Genomic DNA, 22,123 nt, shown 5'->3' on the forward strand with positions numbered 1-22,123 from the left:
AAAAAATGGTAAAAAAGAAAAAAGGAAAATACATAAATAAAATCAATCAGCCTAAATTATTAGATTGAGGTAGTAAAACAAACTTGTTTTTTTCTGAGAATTGTATATTACAAGCATTACAGTAACAACATAGAAGCGAGAACAAGAATATTGATAAAAAGACTAGTAATAATATCAATAATAGCAAGTGGTCAAGTACAAAGGGATATAAATCTTTCAATAGATGTCAAACAGCAGACATAAGTCAATGGTTTTGAGAGCTTTCTTATTTTTTTAATGTTTTATTGTCATGAGGTATTGTTTGAGTTCCTTTGTAAAAAATTAAAGTTTAGATCATTTATAGGCCACAAATCTGGATAGTGAAGCACTAAAGGTGCATGGATGGAAGTGATTATGCATATTGTGAATATTTCTCTTTCCTCACCATCTAGAAGCTGTGAGATTCTAATCCTGCTTTCTGTCTGTTCACCTGATGCTGATATTCATCACATATTGTTCCTTCTGTGTTTAGAAGGAAGCAGCTTCACAGCTTTAAATTCATCCTACTGACTTTTTACTTTTAGTTAGTAAATCCTGAACATTTCATCCTTCTTTGTCATAAATGTTTGATTCTTTAAATATATATGAAGAAATATTTTAACTGTCGCTGTTTAAAGAGAAAACTGCTGCTAAATCTGTTTGTGTTTAGTGCAGGGGTCTGGAAAGGGGGGACTGGAAAGGCTGCAGACCCCTGCACTTTTATTATTTTTAGCTTGACTGCACCTGCAGCTCCGCTACCGGGAGTTAAGGGGTGAAGAGTCAGATGTGTAAATGTAACTATAAGCATGTGTGGTATCCACAGAAAGTCCAGAATCTCAGCTAACAGCTCAGTAAAACCATTTCTATGACCACCAAATACAGTTAAGACAACAAACAATTCAAAGAAAAGGTACATAAAGTATTTCTGTGATCAGAGCCAGCGGCCAGCAAATAAAAAAAACACACAAAAAAAAAAAAAAAAAAAACCTTTATGCGCGATTAAAGGAAAAAATCAACAGCGTTAATTAAACACTTCGATAGATACATCCTGGTTCCTACTTCAGCCTGGTTCCTACCTCAGATAGTTTAATTATTCCTGATTAAAAAAAGACCATTCAAGCAAGTTTTTCCTCATGATTTTAAACTGTAGGAGTGAGAGCTGCAGGCTACGAGCATGGACTGAACGGATGGCAACAATAAGAAAATACCAGTATTCTGAGGGTAATAGCTCTCAGCAACATATTGGGGGAAAAAGAACTATGAACTATAGTTCATTTTTAGAACTGTGAACTTTGTTTAAAAAATCGAATTATGAACTATGAACTGAACAAGTTCATTTTATAATGTGTTAACTGAACTTTCAACTAGTTTGTGTACAAATTGAACTTCCCCAGCACTGTTGAAAACAGAACTGAAAAGGATACCAGGATGCAGCTGAGTGAGCGGTGAATGGAGTATCACTCATTGACAATGGACACCAACAGAACTCTTGTAAAGTTTTGACACCTTAATCTGAACTTTTTTCTTTTTAATATAAAACTTTTAGCTGTATTTAGACGATGTAGGATTTACCTTTTACTTGATGTAATCAATCAAAATTCAAGGACTTTTATTAAAAAAAAAAAAAAATAGCTTTTAAGAACTGAGGTTGTAATAACTCAGTGTGCCAATAATGGTGGCTGCATAATTTAGGTTTATTGTATCAATTCACACAGAAAATTAAACATCTGTTGCATCAGCTCGACAGAGATAGAAGAATAGAGCCCTGCCAAATACTGACATAAAGATCGGATTTCACTGAACAGTTTCTGATTACATGGATAACTTTGGGAGGACAAAATGCAGCTAAATTAACTAAAAACCAAATACAACAGTGAAATTTCTTTAACATAAACCCCATCCTGATGGAAAATGATCTAAAACATAAAATTCTCACACCATGTTCATGTTGTATTTTCAATTTGACAAATGTGTTACTGATTTCTTGGATGTGGAGCTAAAACCACAGGTTTTTACATTCTGAGAGGTCATTGCGTAATTCCTCAACTCCAACTGATCAACATAATTCGGAGATAACAAAAGCCAATCCCAGATCTCAGAAAGAAGCAAATAAAAAAAAGGACATTGCTTTCTTGTTCACAGTTCAGTCATCAATGTCCAGAGTCATGTATGTTGACATTTCTGTGCCACAAGCTAAACAAAAACTTTTTTTTGAAGCAGATGACGGTCACTGTTTCCTTCATTTCTTCTGCATGGCGGATAAACTGGAAAACAACAGAGTACTCCATTAGTTGAAACTGGAACATTAAGTGCAGTAGATGGTCTTCAGTTTGAACCTCATCACTGTCATTAAGGAGTAAACTGCTTATATTTACTAAGCTGAGTATTTGAAGTTTTCAGGAATGACCAAATTTTTCAGTTACTAAAATAACTGGAAGGATGTTGGCCAATAGCAAAAGCTGAATATTATTACAGACATTCAGTGTTAACTTACTTGTTGAAAAATGTCTGATCTTGTAGATTCAGGACCAGACTGTCAGCATTAAGGTAAACCTTGTTCTGAGACGATGCCACCTGGAAGCAAAAACTTTCATCAGCACTGATGATAGATGCTCATTCAGAGAACTCACTGTGTGATGGCACACACACACACACACTTGCACTGCACTGAATACAAGTTCAAACACAAAGTCATGGCAGAAACAGCAGTACTGACCGTCTTAGCGATGTTCTGTGCTGCTCTGATTCTCCTCAGCTTCAGGTAACCAGGGTTCTTCGTCACAGCTTGACCCAACTGACATGCAAACGGTTTTGATTTAGTCAACATGTTTCTCTTCACATAAACTAAGCAAAAGTGTACTATGCGGTCATGAACGAGTAGTGTTTACAGTTCTGTTTAGATATGCAAAGTCAGCATTTCAAGTCTTTATAGGGCTGTGGTACTGAGCTGGGTTAATACAGTCTGGCTTCAACATCATATCTCAATAACCCGAAATCTCATTCTGTAGTACATTGGTTTCCACACCCCAGTCAGTTACCATTTTAGCAGCTTCAGCCTCTCCCTCTGCCTGGATGATCTTCTGTCTCTGATCCTGTTTGGCTTTCTCCACATAGAACTGTGCTCTTTGGGCCTCCTGCTGGGCTAAAACACACATACACACCATTATTATATGTATGTTTGTTATCCAACTCATAGCTTTTGCAAATCGTAAACTGGAATGAACTTCTAGGAGCCAAGTTAACCAGAAAGTTGAGCAGAACTTTAATCACATTTGTAACTAAAATAGAACAAAAGAAGATTAATTAAGTGATTTATGAACAGTCATGTGTACTGTATATGAAAAAACCTTTTTGGTGTAATAGGCTTATTAGTCACAGTGTTAACCACTTTCATTTATGTTTTAAGCTCAATATAAAATACTGCAAGATGACATGGTGTTGTGCTGCCCGACTGGTTTTTGTGCCTTACCAACTTGCTTGGCCTCCACAGCAGCAGTATACTGGCTGCTGAAGCTCAGCTCAGTGATGGCCACATCATCCAGAATGATGTTGAAGTCTTTGGCTCTCTCAAAAAGCTCCCGACGCACCAGCAGGGATACCTTCACAATACAGATCAGCAATATTCACTTTGTTATGGAAATTAACTGTTTGCCCATACTGAGCTAACAGTACAGGTCATGATTTATGATTTAGCGGAACTGTTGCATTTAGAGCTAAAACAGCTGACTTTTATTTTCATCTATTAAGATTGTGGATTCAAAATGTGATAAATGGCATAACCAATCCCAGCAGAATGCATAGATATGACAGTGGCACCTGTGCTCTCTGCGTGATGAGCTGCGAGGCGTTAAACTTTGCCACCACAGACTTCAGAACCTCGTTGACAATAGAAGGCAGAACTCTCTCATCGTAGTCTTTCCCCAGCTGCTGGTACATGATCGGCAAGTTGGATGCCATGGGTCGGGACAGTACCCGCACAGCTATGTTCACCATCTGCAGATCTGCACACAAACATTTACTCGTTTAATTTTTTTGCAGTTAAAAGGGTGAAAACATACACTCAGAGACACATCCCACACAGTCTTAGACCCTCTAAAACTGTGAAGCAGTGTGTGTATCCTGTAGCGTCTTATAGGTTCTCAATAGTCAATTAGTGCAAAGGATGTGTGGACTTAAAAACTTTGAGCTTTCATCTGCAGAAAAAATAACTGTGGACTGCTACACCTCAAAGTATTATCCAAAATTTGAATGAAAGTTAATATATTTAAGATATTTATTTACCCTCATCCATTAATAGGCCCAAGCACTAAAGGTGATGAAGGTTAAAATGCAAAAGCCTAATGACATGTTAACATTCTTATTATTTTTATGTAAAATTAATCATATTTTTGGCAGTCACAACATGCTCCAAAAAAAAATAAATTAAAAAAATTAAAAAAAACCTCTGAAGGGAATACACGTCCTTTCATGTTTAAAGGCATCTTGTACATGTTTGGAAGAAATTTTCTCGACAGCAACACTTACTGTAATAATTAATTCATTCAGCCCTGCCTTGAATTTACCCAACATAGATTAATTTTGGCAAACACCTGCAACATCCTCGAGAACTACAGGCTTTAGGTTTATCCCCGCTCTAATTCACCTGATTCAAACGTAATTAATCTCCAACTGCTTGTGAACTTCTGCACAATGACTCGTTACTTTGAATCAGGTGGTTTGAAACAAGGAAACATCTAAAACTTGCAAGACAACGGCTCTTAAGGAGTTGGTCACTCTTGGGCTGAACTAAACAGGAAGTCAGCCATGTTTAATTAAAAGCATTGATTTTAGCTTTCACATTTTCTGTACCTTACATTTCAATAAACTCCCTGTACAGATTGTGTCTATTTTCTGTTCTGAACCTGTTGTAAAACCCTGTTTCATTAATTAGCTCTGTCCATACTTTATTCCATCTGATCAAACTTCTCCTTGAAACCTCAAAACACCCTTGGAAAGTTTCGTCCTGTGACCAACTCCTTGCAGCTGTTGTAGTCACAAATAACCAAGAAACATATAAACATATGTGTGAGTATAGTACCTTTGCTCCCAGTCAAAGATGAAATTTTCCTGGGCTTAGCCCTGATATCATAGATGATAGGGTACTGGAACCATGGGATCCTAAAACACAGAACCCATTTCAAGAAACAGCCAAGCTTGTTTACACAAGAAAATCTCAAACTGCATAGCAGCCTACACCAGTGCTAAAGGTGCTTTTAGTAATACGTAGTAGCAAAGCCTAAATAATCAGTGGTAGAAATGTTTTAAACAGTTATGCTCCTCTACATCTTCACTGCCCTTGCAGTGGTAATGCCTGAGTTTTAGTGCCTGAGTTCATGGGCTTAATTGTTGTGATTAGCTGTGGATAAAACCTCCTCAATGTGGTTTGCAGGAAGGTCACAAGTCCTGCTGGTCATTGTGTGTTGCGAGGAGTTGTAACCTTTTCTGGTTTTATTAATAAACTCAATCCTAAATAATGGTTTGCTGCAGCCCCACATGTAAAGAGATTTTTAGAACGTAATTGTTTACATATTGATGCATCAGTCGTCAATAAGCTCAGTTACTGCTACTCAGCGTATCCCAATAGAAAAGGACCATGCACTCTTCTTGGAAAATGTGGCTTGTGGTCATGATGTGGAAAGGTGCAGCCTTTAGTGATATGTCAAAAGCTAAAAAGGTATTTTCAATATTTCAAGAACATAGTGTTGATCATTTACTATAAAATCTTCATTTTATATAGAATATACAAAATGCACAATATGAATACAGCTGTGGTCATGTTGTAAAATGCTTTCAATAGCATTCTCAATAACAACCTTAGCTTTGCAATAATGGATTGCATGTGCAACCACTTAAACATAACACCTCAGCAAAATTATGTAAATAAAACCTCTGATGGTCTGCAGATCATCAATCATTTAATGGGTTAATAAATGAGTCTGCTGAATCTACCTGAAATGAAGCCCCTCAGCCAGAATAGTGTCCATCTGCATCCCTCCAACCCTGTTGAAGACAATGGCTCTGTGGCCACCCTCCACTGCTCATCCAAAAACACACACAAAATATAAGATTACATATAGATCATTTTAGTTAATAGTGAAAATGTAACTAATTCGTGTTGACGTAAAAACTTTTCTAAAAGTCTTAGAATAAAACTTTCATGACCTAATAAACACAACAGTCTTTGCACTCATACAAACATTTAACATTGTTTCTGCTGTTTAAACTGAACACTGGCTTATACAAGACCGTTGTTTATTATATTAATGTAACCCTTTTACTACCAGCTCGTTGTAATGATGGAGCATTTACTCAGAACACAACCTCTTCAATACTCAGTCTGGTAAAAGAGACATTCCAATGTATACAACTGGGTCAAGGGTCTAATATGATTCTCACTTCCAAATATGGCAATAAATTGGTTTCCTAGAATCTGTATCATTGTCCAACATCAATTAATGCAAAACATGTTACACATAACTTAACCTGCATATCGATTTGTACAGTGTAAATTATGGAAAAATCAAAATGAAGTGAGGAACACACAATTGCATTTAAAAAGGTTCTTGTGTATTAAAGAATGATATTTAAACAGTAAGAATACAATAATTGTCCAGCCTGTGTAACCAAAGTTCTTTAAGAGTGCACTCTGAGATTATTTGCTTTGCTTACACAGATGCTTAATTAAAAGACTCAAGGTGTTTTTGAACTGTCTTAGAAAAAAAATACATTTAATTCAGTCTGCAAGTAAATACAGTTGAGGGGAATCTAGTTGTAAGTAAGCAAAACCTGTTTTGTTCCTGTTTTAATTTTAATAATACAAGATGCCAGTAAATCCCTTTTGCACTAGAGCGTTATATCCACCTCTGTGGGTTGAAATTAAAAGTCCTGTTGTGGTATAATATTGGTGATGTGCTTTTTCTTTTTCTCCAACACAGCTCACTGAGGGAGCATTTTGTCAGTCCTTGTTCTTATTATGAGATTGGTCTGTCTGGGTCTTACAACATCCTACGAGCATCCTATTTTCTTGGTATGAGTCTAAAAATGGTGATGGTGCTTTAACTGAAAGTTTGTGTTAAAGTACTGAAAATGTGTTTACCTGTGTACATGGCTTCTTTAAGGCCATATACCAAAGCTCCAGCTCCAAGCATAAGTTTCAGCCCTAGTCCTGCCCCTTTGCCACCAGATGAAGACATCCGACTAGTCAGATCCCTCAGGTGCTGAAGGAAGCGCTGCAATTTTTTAGTGAAAAGATTGTGACAATGAAGATGTAGCATTAGTGACTTTAAGAGTAAGTAAAAGTCAATTAATTGATTCACCCCTAGCCCTAACCGGCAATCCCCAGGACACCCAATCAAAGCAAAAACCAACAAGAGATGTCGTACGGATTACAACATCTTTTTGATGCATTCCACTAGCATACAGTTTAGCCAGCATTTTCTGCTTTATGGAGTAATAAGATTTATAGAAACTCTGTAGGAATCTCTACTAGCTCCTTCCACTCTCTCTTTGTAGCTCAACTTGTGAAACCAGTGTTTGTTCATTCTGATTCTTGTTGTTCAGCGTGCACTGGTCTGTTGGGTCTGGGGAGACAGTCTGGTCTGGTTGTCCTGTAATCTTTTAATTGGAAAAAGAAGTTAATCGCAGACCGGGGGGGGGGTTGTTCAGTTGTTGCAATGAAGCTCCCTCAGGTAATTTAAGTGTTTCTTAATCCAGGTCCTTACTGTAACACACCTGAATGAAATGAATGACTTGCTGTTTATTTAACTTCACTGCAGACGTTACGCATACTCCATATATAATATCACTACTAATAATAACCCTTTTTCAGATACGTCTAGTCAATAAATTAGAAACCCTCCCAAAACCAAAGCTCAAAGGATAGCTCATGTGTATGCGGTTCACTCACGTGCGCTGCAGTCAAGGTGAATCCTTAAAAGAATACACCAGGTAATAACAAGTCATGAGGAGCAAGTATGGCTTTATACAGCTACTGATTTCACCGCCACAGTTATTATCTGCTGCAGGTAGTGAAGTTTAACACAGTAAAGAAAGCTACCAGCAAAGCAGCTGATGCACCATGCTAACTTCTTTGCTAACAAATAGCTGGTTAATCGAGGTGTGGTTAACTCATTACCACTGCTCGGCAATCTTAAAAGTTAATTAGCAACACGTCACACAACACTGTAAATAATTTTAATTCACAAAACTTACATTGGGCTCCTTGCTCGCCATGTTGCTTAACAAAATTCAAGGTCGACAGACAAGGTAGTCCTACACCGTACTGGTCCTACTCCTCGTGGAGCGCAAAGCCTGCTGGGATATGAAGTTCACCTTGTCGGTCTTTCTCTCTTTCTCGGCAGACCTTGTGTAGGTTTAGTACATTACCGCCTCCTGTTGGTATGGAAACATCATTACTACTTTTACCATCATGGCAAAACAAAACCAAAAAAAATAAAAAATAAAAATCCCTCCTACTGTCTTTTCCTGAGCTGTTTTTTTCTTAACTTGCCAAGTATCTGAACCGCAGCCATAAGAGCTGTCTCATTGTCCTAAACATAGAGAAGCGCCAATTTTTTTTATCTGCTTAAGGATCACCAGTATCCTTTATGAAAGAAAGGAGATGCTGAATGTTGTTTGTCCAATATTCGCTCAAATATTAAGTTTTGGGGCCTTTTTGTTTACCTTTTAAATTACCAAGCCTTGTTTTTTTTTTTGTTTTTTTTTTTAAGAAAAAGTTATATTATACTAATATGATGTGATCCACCTTGAGCATAACACTGTGATGAGACTGTATTCAATACTGAAAGCTCTTTCTGTAGAATATTTCTTTGCAAAATAGCTGCAGACCAATGACATAAAAGAAAAGAGCTCAATAGAAGATGACGGGTCACATTTTGGTTTATTCCTAAACTTTACACTGTGTCTATGGCACACAGCTCAGATGTTTTTCATGACAAAAACTTCAAATTATACAATTTTAGAGTTATTAGGGGATTGGAAATTTTAGGATGAAGTCAGCATTTGCTTCAATGAAATTGATGTTTGACACATGAAGGGTTTTGTGGGGTCACAACATAACAAACTTCCTCTGAAAGGGATAAAATAACGACAACACACACATCAGGTTATTACAACATTGTATGACTTTAATCCACAACTCCCGTCATATTAAAACACAAATCTATTTTACACAGTTCAGTTAGCAGCTAAGAAAAACAAATGACATGAACACAGTGAAATAGATGGAAAATCCAGATCTAGTCAGAATGTACAGAGCGAAGCTGAAGGATTAACATCTGGTTGGGATAAACTAATTACCTGAACTACAGATAAATGGTACATGTCTTCATCTACACCTGACTTGGTTCAGTTTAACATGGGAATGAAGCTAACCTCTGATGGTCATGTAGCAAAGCATAAATACACATCATAAAACCCTTATTCTGTCTGCTGGTGAATGTCCCACAAACTACTTTTCAAAAGGATCATCGTGAACAGCATGCTGGCAGTCAATAAAAACCGGCTCCTGGCTCTCTGTTGTTCTACACTGCAAACTGTTCTACACTAGTTCTGGTCATCAGAGAGCAACAAAGATCTGGCTGAGAGAATGTGTTTGTTCCACTGACTGATTTACAGAGTCTTGAGTAAGGGTTTGGTCACTGAAATGTGTCCCACTCCAGGGGCTGCTTGGAAAGCTCTGTCCTTTAGAGGACTGCAGATACGTCAGCTGCTTCAGTTCTTGGCCTCACAGAGACCACCAATAACAAGACATCCAGACATCCAGTCCTCCACTCGCACAAGAGTTATGTTGTTGGGAGATAATGGAAGTTTCTCTACAATGTCAGTCTGACTCGTTATGTAGACTCTACATAAATCTGTTAATCTTCAATTTATCGTATGACTAGAACAATGTTTTTATTAAACAAATAAAAAGTGAGTAGTACAAAGGATCTGGAGAGATGGCAGAGGAAGAAGAGAACACAGGTGAAATGTTTGTTTCTTAAATGTGTACAAAAGGCTTTTTTAAAAATTTTATGGGAGGAAACCTCTGAAATGGGACACATATAAAGAAAAAAAATCACAGTTATCTACTGTTTTATTAAAATTATTGTGATATATGTAGATATTTCATTTGAGAGTTGCTGAAAAAGTTGCTGTACTACTTCCAGAACCAGTCATAAGTTTGGACAAAACTCTTTGTCCCTATTCTAAATGAATGGGAAGGTGTGTCCAAAGTGTTGATAGGTGGTTCACAAGGACAATTAAAGCCCTTATGTTATGTATTGGGAACATTTTATAATTCAACTTCCCTCAGCCCTTCTTTAAATAGATGACACATGCAGAGTGAAGTCTCAAAAAGAAAAAGGATCCAATCGCATAAGGCTAGAGCTCTGATGTTCTGTTCCTGAGTTAATGCTCCCTATGCAGTTTAACAATGAGATGAATTAAAAAAAACATGGGGTGGCTTGAGATGAACAGTAGAAAGATGATCCTGGAACAGGAAACAACAGAATTCTCTCTCCTCCTCATTCCTCTTCTTCCAGGTTTTCCATCAGGGGACCGAAACACAAATCTCATTTCACTGACGGTGGCACCACAGAAGGGTTGAACCCAAACATGCTGATCCCACACCAGCAGGAAGTCGTTGACGGCTGCAAATATAACTAACCATGGTGGGTTATTGACCTTGGCAGGATGTCAGCATTTTTTGGAAGGTAGAGTCAGAGGTCAGACGTAGAAAAGCCGCACCCTTGAAGTACTTACATGGAGGTCATCATCGTAGAACTTGGTCTCTATAATCACATTACCACTGGAAAACAAAAATACATGTCAGCTTATGTATTACACTTGCAGAGCCACTCTATGTCCACAACATGAACATAGTAAACCATGAAAACGTACAGCTGTGATTGCAGGTATGAAAGCACAGTTTGAAGAAACCTCCGCTGAATACAGCTGAGGCTGTTTTCTTTTGATTTTGAGCTTCCACTTCTTCCAACAACAACCACAATATTTCCAAGTAAATTTTTAAAAGTGACCTCACACAGTGATGTCCTCACAGGACAAACTAAAAGAGGTTAGTGCAGAAAGAAATATAACCCCAATTTCAAAAAAGTTGGGACGCTGTGTAAAACGTAAATAAAAACAATGTAAAGATTTACAAATCATGTGAACCCATATTTTATTCTCAATAGCACACAGCCACCGTAACAGATGTTACCATTTCATAGAAAATATTAGCACATTTTGAATATGTTTGCAGCAACATAGCTAAAAAAAAGTTGGAACAGGAGCAACAAAGGGCTTTAAAGTGTAATTGGCATGAATAATAATAATAAAAAAAAAGCAGGATTCAAACCACCAACCTTCAGGCTGGACGACCTGCTCCAGCACAGAATGGGCAAGGTTTACAATCTGTGACAAACTTAGTCTAAAAATTGAGACAATTTTAGACAAATATTTATACACATAAAATTGCAAAGACTTTGGAGATCCCAACATCCACAGTGTACAATATCATCAAAAGAATCAGAGGAGGAATCTCTGTGCGCATGGGACAAAGCTGAAAGCCAAAACTGGGTGCTTGTGATCTCCAGGCCCTAAGGCAGCACTGCATTTAAAACAGACATGAGCACTTCAAAAACCTATCTGTGAACACAGTTCACCATTAATTCCACAAATACAGGTTAAAGTTCTGCCATGGAAAGAAGAGGACATATGTGAACATGATCCAGAAATGCAGCTGTTCTCTCTGGTCCAAAGCTCATTCAAAATGGCCTGAGGCAAAGTAGAAAACTGTACTGTAGTCAGATTAATTAAAATTTGAAATTATTTCTGGAAATCAAGGAAACTACGTCCTGTGAGCTAAAGAGGAGACAGACCATCCAGCTTGTTATCAGTGGACAGTTAAAAACCGGGGCTGCATTGGTGCCTATAGCGTGGGCAGTTAATACATCTGTGAAGGCATCAGTGATGCTGAAAAGTACACAGAGGTTTTAGAGCAACATATGCTCCTATCAACACAATATCTCTTTGAGGGAAGGCCTTGTGTATTTCAGAAAGACAATGCTAAACCACATATTGCATCCATTACGACTGCATGGCTTCACAGGAGAAGAGTGAGTGCTGCATTGGCTTGGCTCCAGTCCTGATCTTTCACCAACAGATCACATTTGGTGCCTTGCAATGAAGGCCCAGGGCTAAAATCCTGCATCAGACAAGAATGGGATAACATTCCTCACCTCACCAGCAACTGGTCTCCACACTTCCCAGAGATAATATTTCACATAAAGTGGTGAAATGTCTCAGTTACAACATCTGATCTGTTGTCCATGTCCTATTGAGATTTGTAAATCACTGCATTCTGTTGTTATTTACATTTTACATAGTTTCCCAACTTTTTTTAAATTGGGGTTGTATTTCAGGTTATAAAATAATAGAGCTGCAGCTCTACTAAATGTAATTCCTGCTATTAACGCAGAGAAAAGCAGCTGATTAGGAAGAAAAATTAAGACAAGTTTTTGAGGGACTCACGTTAAAACATTGGCTGGCATCATCTGAGACTCCGGAGCTGCTTCTATCAGAGACTGCCATGTGTTGGTAGAGTTGGGGATGACGAAACCAAACTCAAAGAACCATTCTGTAGAGAGAGACGCACACAAAGAGCTCAGCAACATAACTGTAATCACTCCTGGGTTTATGCCGTGTGTTTGTGCACATTGCAGCTTAAACAGTATTTCACAGCCTTCTCTTATGTCTACTGGAAACTTGCAACATGTTGTCATGACCCGGACTGTGTGTTGTCTCCAGGGACCACCTGTATACTCTTTCCAGGAGGGCCCTGGGGATGGTGTTGCAAACAGAAACATGGAAGGAAAAAACATGTAGAAACCACTGAGATTTCTGAGGAACTACCTGGAGCTGATACTCGTGCTCCTCTATAACCTTCCTTTAGGAGGCAAACATAGAAATTCTACTACATAGAAATTGATCAGAGATGTTTTAACAGGTTTGCATTGTTCTGTTTGCCCAGAATGTGGGGAGAAATTTCCCGCTCTGTATCGCCCATATCAGTGACCAGTTTCCTCATTAGGTGACATTGAATTCATAGTATATATATTGGACATAATTATCAGTCCAAATGCAATTATCCAAATAGGAGTAACATATTGGACTCCCGCAGAAAACTGTCTGGTTATGGTGGAGAGGAAGATTTTTTTTATTATCATTACAATTTTTTAAACATAAAAGTCAAGATGGGCTTCACTTAACAGCTGAAGAGAGCTGCCAGTGGAAACATTGGAAAGGAATACAAACTCATGCAAGAAGGGAATTCAACAAGGTTGTGGTAAATCGTTATACATTTCGGATGACTGGATAAAGGTGATAATATATAGTGTTGAATCGCCAATCTGCTTTAGACAAGGAGATGATGCTGGAACTTTGGTTTGGTGAAGGTCAAATGAAACATAGAAAGATAACTGTATGAAGAAAACAAGCACATTTCCACCATCACCAGTCAAATGAGGCTGATGACATTTAAAGGACCAGTGAGAATGGTAGTCATCACCTCTACAGTAAATACACAGGTGGACACTGACATTATTGACACTTTCTTATTTCATCAATCAAAATAAAGTTTGGTCAAGCTGGTCTCATTTTTTTAGGATGATAATGGATCTCACCAGAGCAGTATGCTGACGTTGGCTGCCAGTCCATCACAGGACCAACAGAGAAACAAACAGCCACACACTCACCACTACAACTGATTTACCATCACTAAATAATCTATGTTAGGACTGTGAGAGGAAAGCTGGAGAACCTAGAGAGAAAACCCACACAAAGAACGTGCAAATTGTCCACACAGAAAGAACAAACCAGTGTGCCTCCCATTAAGCTTCTATGGGATCAGGATTTCACTGCTTTTTGGGGAAAAGTCTGATGTTTTTCAATAAGTCTCAGCCCCAGAATACAATGAATTATTCCACAATGTCCAACAACTGTATGTATACTGCCATTAAAGTAACAGGATGACAGCCATTTCATTGAGGCCTTCAAGAAAATCTAAAGAAATTATGGTTTTCTTTAAAAAACAAAAGATATAAAAGTATAAACCTGTTTGGTGAGGAATGTTAAGAGTAGACAAGTGAAGTAGTGTGACATCACAGAAGTACAGCACAATCAGATACTCAGGTTCAGGTTTTGAAGTAGTTTGGGGTATTTGTCAGTATTTTAGCTCATTACCTTCTAGACACTGTCCTTTGAAGTAAACTTTCTGCTCCAACCTGAACTTCTCCAGTTTCTCCGAGGAAGAAAAGTTCAGTTCTCTGGACACGGCTTTACATTTGAGGATCTTCTTTGGGACACGGGCTGAGGAAACAGGGACAAATGACAATAAACTTTGATGGTAAGCCTGGGATACTATCAGCACAGTTTTGATTTCAGAATTGTAGCTGGTTATTTGATCAACAGTAACCAGAGTTATCAAAGCCAGCTGGAGTGTTTTTAGGTTTAATTTAGCCCTTTGAGCTTTGAAAGCTCCCTTGTGAATTGACCTCAACCTGCCGAAAACACATCACTGTTCAGACAAATTAAAATTTTCACTTTCTTATGGGCATGTTTGAAATAACCACAGAAATCTGCAACACTTTCATTATTAGAAATCCCCCAAATATTCAACATCACATATTTATAGAAGCTATAATAGTTTATATTTACATTGTCTTCTCTTCTCATGGAATTTAGAGAAAATAAAAGTCCAATTATATCCATACACACATTAATCCAAACCTTAACATGACCATCTAAACCAAACAGGATTTACACCTTAAAATTTTATGCATGACTCGTTTATCTGAGGCATCATCAAGATCATCCTATCCTACCAGTCTGCGCAAATATTCGCTTGAAAACCTTTGAATTAATCTCAGATTAAGGAGAATTCTTTCTGCTGTTGTTTTAAAGAGAAGAACATGATAAAACTTTCACAGCACAAAGACATGAGTGTACCAGCATCATAACTTAAAAACTACATCAATCCATCTGATATTAAAGCTGTTCTCTTCAAACCAGTAATTTCCAGTCTAATAGCAACAAATAAGATTAAACAGTTAAGGGGAATTGTGGAAGTCATGTGGAAGATATGTTAAAAAGAACCGTGAAATAAATCACTCAAGCAATTTGGCATTAATTTATATATTTTTTAAATTATTTTTCTTTACATTCACTGACTCTCCTGACACCTTGTCATGCTTTAAGGTCCTAACTACAGTAAGAACAGTGGATTACAGATGAACGAGAAAGATCCACTAAATCAAATAAGATAAACAAAAAGTATAGTAAAAACAATTTTATAACGAATGGCTGCAACTCATTGTGTTTTTAAATAATTGGGATTAACGGGTTAGATTTCAACTGTTTTAAACTTGTTGTGTGTTTATACTTGAGCTTGGTGAGTAAAGGTACCTTCATGTTCTACTCCCGGTACAGAGAGGTCCTCTGTTCCCTGCCACAGAACTTTTCCCGTCTCTGCATCCCGAAGATTCATCCAGTTTCTACCAAGACAATGTTAAGTAATAACAAACAAACAGGAAAACAAAAAAAGAAAAAACAAAGGAATTCCAGTGTCTACTTTGTCTTCTACCTCTGCTGCAAGTGATACTCCTGGGGTTAACACAAGTTAATGATGACCAATAAATATCTAATGTTCCCACCTGCTGGTTTAGGAAAACTCCAGATGTTCTGATACTAAAACATATCATTTATGGAACAGCATGAGGTCTGAGATTCTTCTAGTAAGCAATTTACAACCAGAGATTTAATAGCACGATTAATGTTACTTACAAACTGAACAACAAACAACAAACGAATTAATAAATGGTTAAGTCAGAAAAACAAAAAACATAGTAAGGGTTGTGCATGATCAGCAGTTGTATTCTTTTTTTTTTCATGACAGCGGCAACAATCTTATTTTAATTCAGAAAAAGATTTCAGACATCAGACATGTAAAATTCAGATGCCAGTGATGAAGTAGAGGCCAGAACCCCGGACCTCCTTTAGAATAATAAACACTAGAGTGCCCTTTGTCTAAAAAGGAGATCATTCTGTCCCACAATTCCTTGCAGCTGCAGCTTTCAAAGTGTTGCTGTATGATGTTTATCCAATTTTACTAAATCTAGCTGGTGTGGATAATTAGGAGACAGTAGGGTGTCTGTGACAACGTATTTAGTTTAAGACCCTTTTGCTTCCTCTTTACGAAACCTTTATAATAAGGTAAAATTTTATAGTATTTTTCTAATATGTTTAAAATAATCCACACTAAGCATAACACAGATCAAATGGCATTATATAAAGTATTTAAAGGTCTTCGATAGAATATTGAACATCTGTAGTTTCAGAGCTGCTGTGTGACAGTGTGGTTGGATTCTCCTTGCAGCACCATCATCTTTTGCTGAGTCCTGAAGAATATCTCCTACCATTTCTCCATAACCCTGTAATGTTATCCCATGACGTTGTTAAAAAGAGCGTAGAAAAAAATGATTGCAGGTCAGTTTTTGACTTACTGGACTCCAGGTCACAGTTGCTGACTGCCACCACCGGTGTTCGGTTACATCAGAACATTTCAGGTCATGTGTGACAGTGGAGCCCTGAAATGCTCTGGAGATGTTCCACAATGCAAATGCGCACAGCATTTACTTGGGACTTCTTTTGGTGATTTTCCACCCAGCTGCCAAGTAAACTCTGTGGAACATCATCAGGTGGGATGACATAAAACCTTCTGGAGCATTTGCTGCTACTGAGATGGTTGAGTGAGTGTGAATGGTGAGCTGCAGCTGTTTCCTTTTTCTGCTGACCAGTTTGCTTCCTTCCACTTGTGCTTGCTATTGTGAATGTGCTAAAATATATGCTGTGCTCAACAGAACCCAGCCATAATGCTAAACCAAACTGTCTGAATATTTGCTTGAATATTCAGACCAGCACAATGCAGACGCTACCTAAAAAGTGCCAATGTAGATACCTGCCTCAGGTCAAACCAGTGTAAAGATACGCAGTATAGCATTTGCCTGAATATTTGTTACTTTGAGGTCTGAGATGTTTTAGATGCACTTATTGCTGCTGCACTTGTTTTGAGCTGCTGTTAGCTTAACTTGCTTGTTAGTTCCCTTCCCCAATTCTCCAAACTGAGAGAATTCTGGCTGCGGTCTGCTGCAGGAAATCACTGATTACTCATAAGTATTGTACACAACCTTTTATATATATAAAAAAAATCTGACTCATTAAATCACAGCCTCTTCGCTGGCAGATTAATCACCGGATGTTGTGTCATGCCCAGATACTATTCACTGTGTGATTCATGGTGATGCATGTATTTCTGCCTGCACTGCTCTCATCCCATAAACAGTGAAGGATTATGGGAAGTTAACAAACCCAGATGGGCTTGAGGATGGTCCTCCAAAAAGTTAACAGTGCACCGCTATCAGAGATGAAGCTGGAGGAACACTAGGTCGAAAATTGGCTTGAGATTAACATTTCACACAGCTGAAATGTTTTCAGGACATGTTCCAGATTAGCAGCATGTGAGAATCCAAATGTCTGCAGCATTTAATCCGGACTTGTGGAGATCTCTCAGCCAGCTCATGAGTAAAATCTCCAGATGCTCATTTAAGACAAGTGAACATAAATCTTCCAGAGCATTTGCTGCAGTAGTCTGTGTTCATGCTGTAAGAATAACTCTTTCATGCTCTTTTGAACAATATTATGGCTCCATTCATATATATGTGGTATACATTATCCCAAAAAATCTGTTTTCATATGAAAAAATAACTTTAGTGTCACATAATAAACATTACAACTTCTATAAAGCCCTTTTTTTAGCCCACTTCACTGCCACAAGCAACTGTCTCAGAACATAGACTCTGCAAGCCACAAAACTATTAAGAACTCATCTAACATCACTTGTTGTAATCCACATCTGCTGTTACTGCACCTGCCTTCAGAAAGCCTCGTGGGTTAGATCCCACTGACAGCAGGATGTAATACCTGTACCATCCCCCACCTCATCCTTTGGCCTCCTGGTAGTGTGCTGAGTTGAAAGGTTTCTTTAATCTCCTCAAGTGTAACTAAATCTAATCTCCATCAAATTCATTATCCATCAAACCTTCCACAACACTCCTGGCCATGCAGTAGCATTTTCTCATTAATGTTTAAGCACCAGGTCAGCCAATTCATAAACAGATTAAAAAACATCACCTACATGTACTGTTCACGCTGAATAATATAAGCAGGTTAGGTGTGTAATCCAGAGAAATCTATCAGAAAATACAAACATTATGATCTCCCTGTTAAAAGCTGCTGTCACTGATCTACAATTACATCTTAATGGATCAAAATAAACAATGTCCCCAACCCAAAAAATAAAAAAATACCTTTCAGTTCAATCAGTTCAAGACACAATCTGTTTTTTTCAGATGTTGTGTACCAATTTAAACTACAACATTAACAGCAGGATTCAGTTATTGGTTTATCTTTCATTGGGTTATTGTATAATTTTCTTTTTTTCCTTTGTTTTTAATCTTCTTTTTCTTCACTAAACTACTGTGCTTACAACATTTACTTCTGGTTAAATTCTAAATATAGAAAAACAAAGATGTAGTAATTGTCTTCATTCGCTGATGTGACGTAAAAGCTTAGTGTCTGCAAGCTGCAAAGTCATTAAAAAGGGAATGAAGCTACATTATATTCCAAAAGGCTCGAGGACTCAAAAAACTGTATTGGTTGAATACCAAGCTGGAAATGGATTTCCAACAGCATGGTAAGCAGTAAAAAATATCCTAAACGGATTTATATAACTTTTAAATTTTCCATTATTTAACATTCAGGGTTATCTATTAGAAGAATGAGTCATTCATAGACTCTGTAGGCTGCCCTGCTTATCTTTCCAAACATTTCTACAGATGCCCTGAAGGGACAAACTAAAAACTAATAGGCTTTTGGATCTTCCATAGTCACCAATCACATAGTTGAGTATTCGGTCCAGCATACTCTGCTGGTTGCGAGCTCCAAAATGTGCTTTTAAGTGTCACTGCATCTGCATGCTGGACCTTCCCCACCACTTTTTGATTGTTTGATACAATGCAGCATGCTCTCTACTGCAGGTAATATACTGACTAAGACATTAAAATATATCACAAAGATTCTTGTATTTGCTCTTGCAGCCAGCAAATGAACATTTGCTATGTTTTGCTCATTGTAGAAGCATTACAAAGTGGGAAAAATCACAGTAGAAAGCAACTTCATATTTCCATAGCTTAAATTTTACACTTCGGGGTTTACAAACCAAGAAAATAAATCCTTTCTGGACATTTTTGTGGCACATATCTGAAATTCACTGCGACTGCAGACATTCACAATATCACACCAGGAGGTATCAACAAACTAGCAGTCATTTTAAATGTACACCATTTGTACATGACACTGTTTACAGTGAAACTTTACTATGGATACACTAGTGATCATCTGAACCCCTGCAAGGAAAACAAGTACCCAAAACCATCACAAATCTATCAGAACATGAACACAAACATTTAGGAGCACATTACTCTCTTTGCATCTTAGTATAACAGCACAACACACTTCAACAGCAAAGATAATAACTGACTCTGAATGTAAAAGATTGGAGTAACATAAGTAGAGCCTCTCTAATGTAGACTCCACATTATAATACTGGACCCTAATCTGCACCTGATTGTCGTTTTGAATTTAAATAAACAATATAACTATAAAAAATAATGTAATCACAATTATTTGAAGTATCATGTTTGCATAATTATCATAATCATGTTCATTCACTTGTTTGAACACAGATGGGCTGAAGTGACAAAAATATATTCCCTCATGATTGTCCAGATTTGACTGCAGAGTTTATGCCCTGTTATGAGTACAACTACTTTATTATTATGTACTTTTTCCTAAAGGTATTTTTATGTTCTTTAGATATGCCAAAAATATTATTAGGACCTACCTCTTAAACAGATTAACACTCCATAAAATCCAGGACCAATAAATTTAAAAAGCTGGTAAAACCACTCCAGACTTTGTTTATAATTTCGCCATACACACCATAATATCACAAATCTAAGAACATTAATCATCTGACAGCGTTAATGAAAATGTGTATATAAGCATTCCTAAATATATATTAACACCTTCAAAATAGGCTAAAATGAACTATCGACTAAAGGTGAGACTGATAAACAACAAACGTGAAGTAGATGATTCAATGACATTATCCTCGTGGGATTTCACAAGTCTCTTCCTACCGTAGCTTCCATAACAAGCTTATTCTTGTTCTGTTTTTCCATGGAAAACAGCCACAAGGTAAAGCCCATTCTTTTTATCTTGTGGATCGTCACCTCTTATAGACAGTATAATCTTTGTTTCATAACATCAAATAATCACCAATAGCCGCTACGTAGCTTACGTCCAATGGCTGGTTAGCCACAGCAGCTAACCGTCCGTCACAAGATGCTACAACTGTAGTCCTGCTGGAAAATGTTATCTTACTAACTAGTAATAAACACAGTTAGCATATTACAACATGTCAAACCTCCGCAGAAAACCACCAACAAACAGAAGAAGAGGATACAGTTTAAAGCCTTTCAAAATTTCCTTGGCCCTGTCTTCGTCTGAAGACATTTCAGGAATCGTTTGTTTTCGTATTCTACCGACGATCCAGAATTAGCTGAAATAACAAAACCGGTACGGACTTTAGTTTAGCCAGCTAAATAACGGCACAGTTAATATTTGCCTGGAATAGTGCATGCAATATGCAATTAGCCCAGTATAGCTGGACTCCAGGCTAAATCCGATTCCAATAATGCAATCAGCTAAATATACCTCGCTAGCGAACAGATAGTTACCACAGCCACACACTGGCAAGGGTAACTCCCAGGAGCCAATCACAGGGAGAATAAGAAGTATGGGCGGAACTATGGCTGATAGAGACGCGTCACCAGTGGCAACGGTACGCACTCTCCGCTCACTACAGATGTATTAATGCTGCATTCGATTGAAACTGGGAACTCGAAAATTTCGAACCTTTAATAAGACACACATAATAACGCCAAAAGACAGGTATTTCTCAGGTGGCTTGGGTAAAGTTATTCAACTCCTACTTCTGCGTTTTACGAATTTTCCTCAAAAAGGAAACTTAAAGAGTAAACGAAGTTTAGACTCTTTGATGTCCCTTTAATATTATTCATCGAATGAAACACTTGATAAGAAAGGTGTAACTGGTGATTTGCCATTAATAATAATAATAATAATAATAATAATAATAATAATAATAATAATAATAATAATAATAAAGCACGAACAAAGACAAATTTTCTAAAGCGCGATGACGCAATTTTGACTTTCCCCACTTCCAATGTCACACAAAAACAACATTGCATGCTGCATTCGAGGACTACGTCGAAATAGGGATTTGGTTTTGATTGAAATAGTGATGAGGCTCAAACCATCAGTTTGCTAGAGTGGCTTATAATTTATTTACCTGACGTGATATTTCCACGAAAGTTACCGTCTCTGGGAGCAGAGTGTGTCTGGATACATGACTCCAGTGGGATCAGAGATTGTTGCTCTGTCAGAAATGAGAAGGGTGAGTACACTTCCTCTTCTCCCCTCTCTGCTCTATCTATCTATCTATCTATCTATCTATCTATCTATCTATCTATCTATCTATCTATCTATCAACACACACACACACACACACACACACACACACACATATTATATATTAGGGCTGGGCGATTAATCTATAAAGTCAATAAATTGAATTTTCCATTTCTGGAGATTTATTTTTATGAAAATCGTGCTTTTTATCATAGTTAACAGCAGATTTAGCCCTCCCTCCACACCAGAACATTGTTTGTCTGACAGATTTTCAGTGAAGTGACCCTTCACTCATGCCTGGGATTTAGCTGTGCATATGGCTGCAGTGAGAAATGCTGCGCTCTATGAGATGCTGAAGTCAACCTAACCCACAAACCCTTGTTAAGAGACAACC

General features: G+C 37.6%; 2 protein-coding genes across 3 annotated transcripts; both read right to left on the reverse strand.

The window, feature by feature from the left end:
• Positions 1-1,694: 1,694 nt before the first annotated feature.
• LOC121652908 (prohibitin-2-like) lies at positions 1,695-8,387 on the reverse strand. The gene is made up of 10 exons (XM_042006024.1): positions 8,269-8,387; positions 7,154-7,286; positions 6,007-6,091; positions 5,096-5,175; positions 3,835-4,019; positions 3,488-3,617; positions 3,057-3,160; positions 2,735-2,812; positions 2,513-2,592; positions 1,695-2,282 (listed from the first exon to the last, which is right to left on the reverse strand). Exons 1-10 carry the CDS (start codon positions 8,287-8,289, stop codon positions 2,258-2,260), a joined length of 921 nt encoding a protein of 306 aa, XP_041861958.1. The 5' UTR covers positions 8,290-8,387; the 3' UTR covers positions 1,695-2,257.
• Positions 8,388-9,975: 1,588 nt separating this feature from the next.
• Positions 9,976-21,035, reverse strand: pde6d (phosphodiesterase 6D, cGMP-specific, rod, delta). Of its 2 annotated transcripts, XM_042006646.1 has the most exons (6): positions 20,953-21,035; positions 20,702-20,797; positions 15,523-15,611; positions 14,302-14,427; positions 12,592-12,697; positions 9,976-10,867 (listed from the first exon to the last, which is right to left on the reverse strand). In XM_042006646.1, exons 2-6 carry the CDS (start codon positions 20,749-20,751, stop codon positions 10,786-10,788), a joined length of 453 nt encoding a protein of 150 aa, XP_041862580.1. In that variant the 5' UTR covers positions 20,752-20,797; positions 20,953-21,035; the 3' UTR covers positions 9,976-10,785. The 2 variants fall into 2 exon arrangements, with proteins under 2 accessions (XP_041862580.1, XP_041862579.1); XM_042006645.1 differs by lacking the exon at positions 20,953-21,035 and having other exon boundaries at positions 20,702-20,946.
• Between the last annotated feature and the right edge of the window lie 1,088 nt (positions 21,036-22,123).

This window comes from Melanotaenia boesemani, chromosome 14, assembly GCF_017639745.1.
Source record: "Melanotaenia boesemani isolate fMelBoe1 chromosome 14, fMelBoe1.pri, whole genome shotgun sequence".
Lineage (NCBI taxonomy): Eukaryota > Metazoa > Chordata > Actinopteri > Atheriniformes > Melanotaeniidae > Melanotaenia > Melanotaenia boesemani.

What these genes read in the sequence shown, in the direction of transcription:
- LOC121652908 (XM_042006024.1), bottom strand. Translation starts at nt 8,289, where the DNA reads ATGGCGAGCAAGGAGCCCAAT. An exon ending in TGGCGAGCAAGGAGCCCAAT is followed by an intron (nt 7,287 to 8,268) that starts GTAAGTTTTGTG and finishes AAAAAATTGCAG; the next exon opens with CGCTTCCTTCAGCACCTGAG. An exon ending in ATCTTTGACTGGGAGCAAAG is followed by an intron (nt 4,020 to 5,095) that starts GTACTATACTCA and finishes GTTTGTGTGCAG; the next exon opens with ATCTGCAGATGGTGAACATA.
- pde6d (XM_042006646.1), bottom strand. Translation starts at nt 20,751, where the DNA reads ATGTCTTCAGACGAAGACAGGGCCAAGGAAATTTTGAAAGGCTTTAAA. An exon ending in CAAAGGACAGTGTCTAGAAG is followed by an intron (nt 12,698 to 14,301) that starts GTAATGAGCTAA and finishes CTCTCTCTACAG; the next exon opens with AATGGTTCTTTGAGTTTGGT. An exon ending in ATGCCAGCCAATGTTTTAAC is followed by an intron (nt 10,868 to 12,591) that starts GTGAGTCCCTCA and finishes TTTGTTTTCCAG; the next exon opens with TGGTAATGTGATTATAGAGA.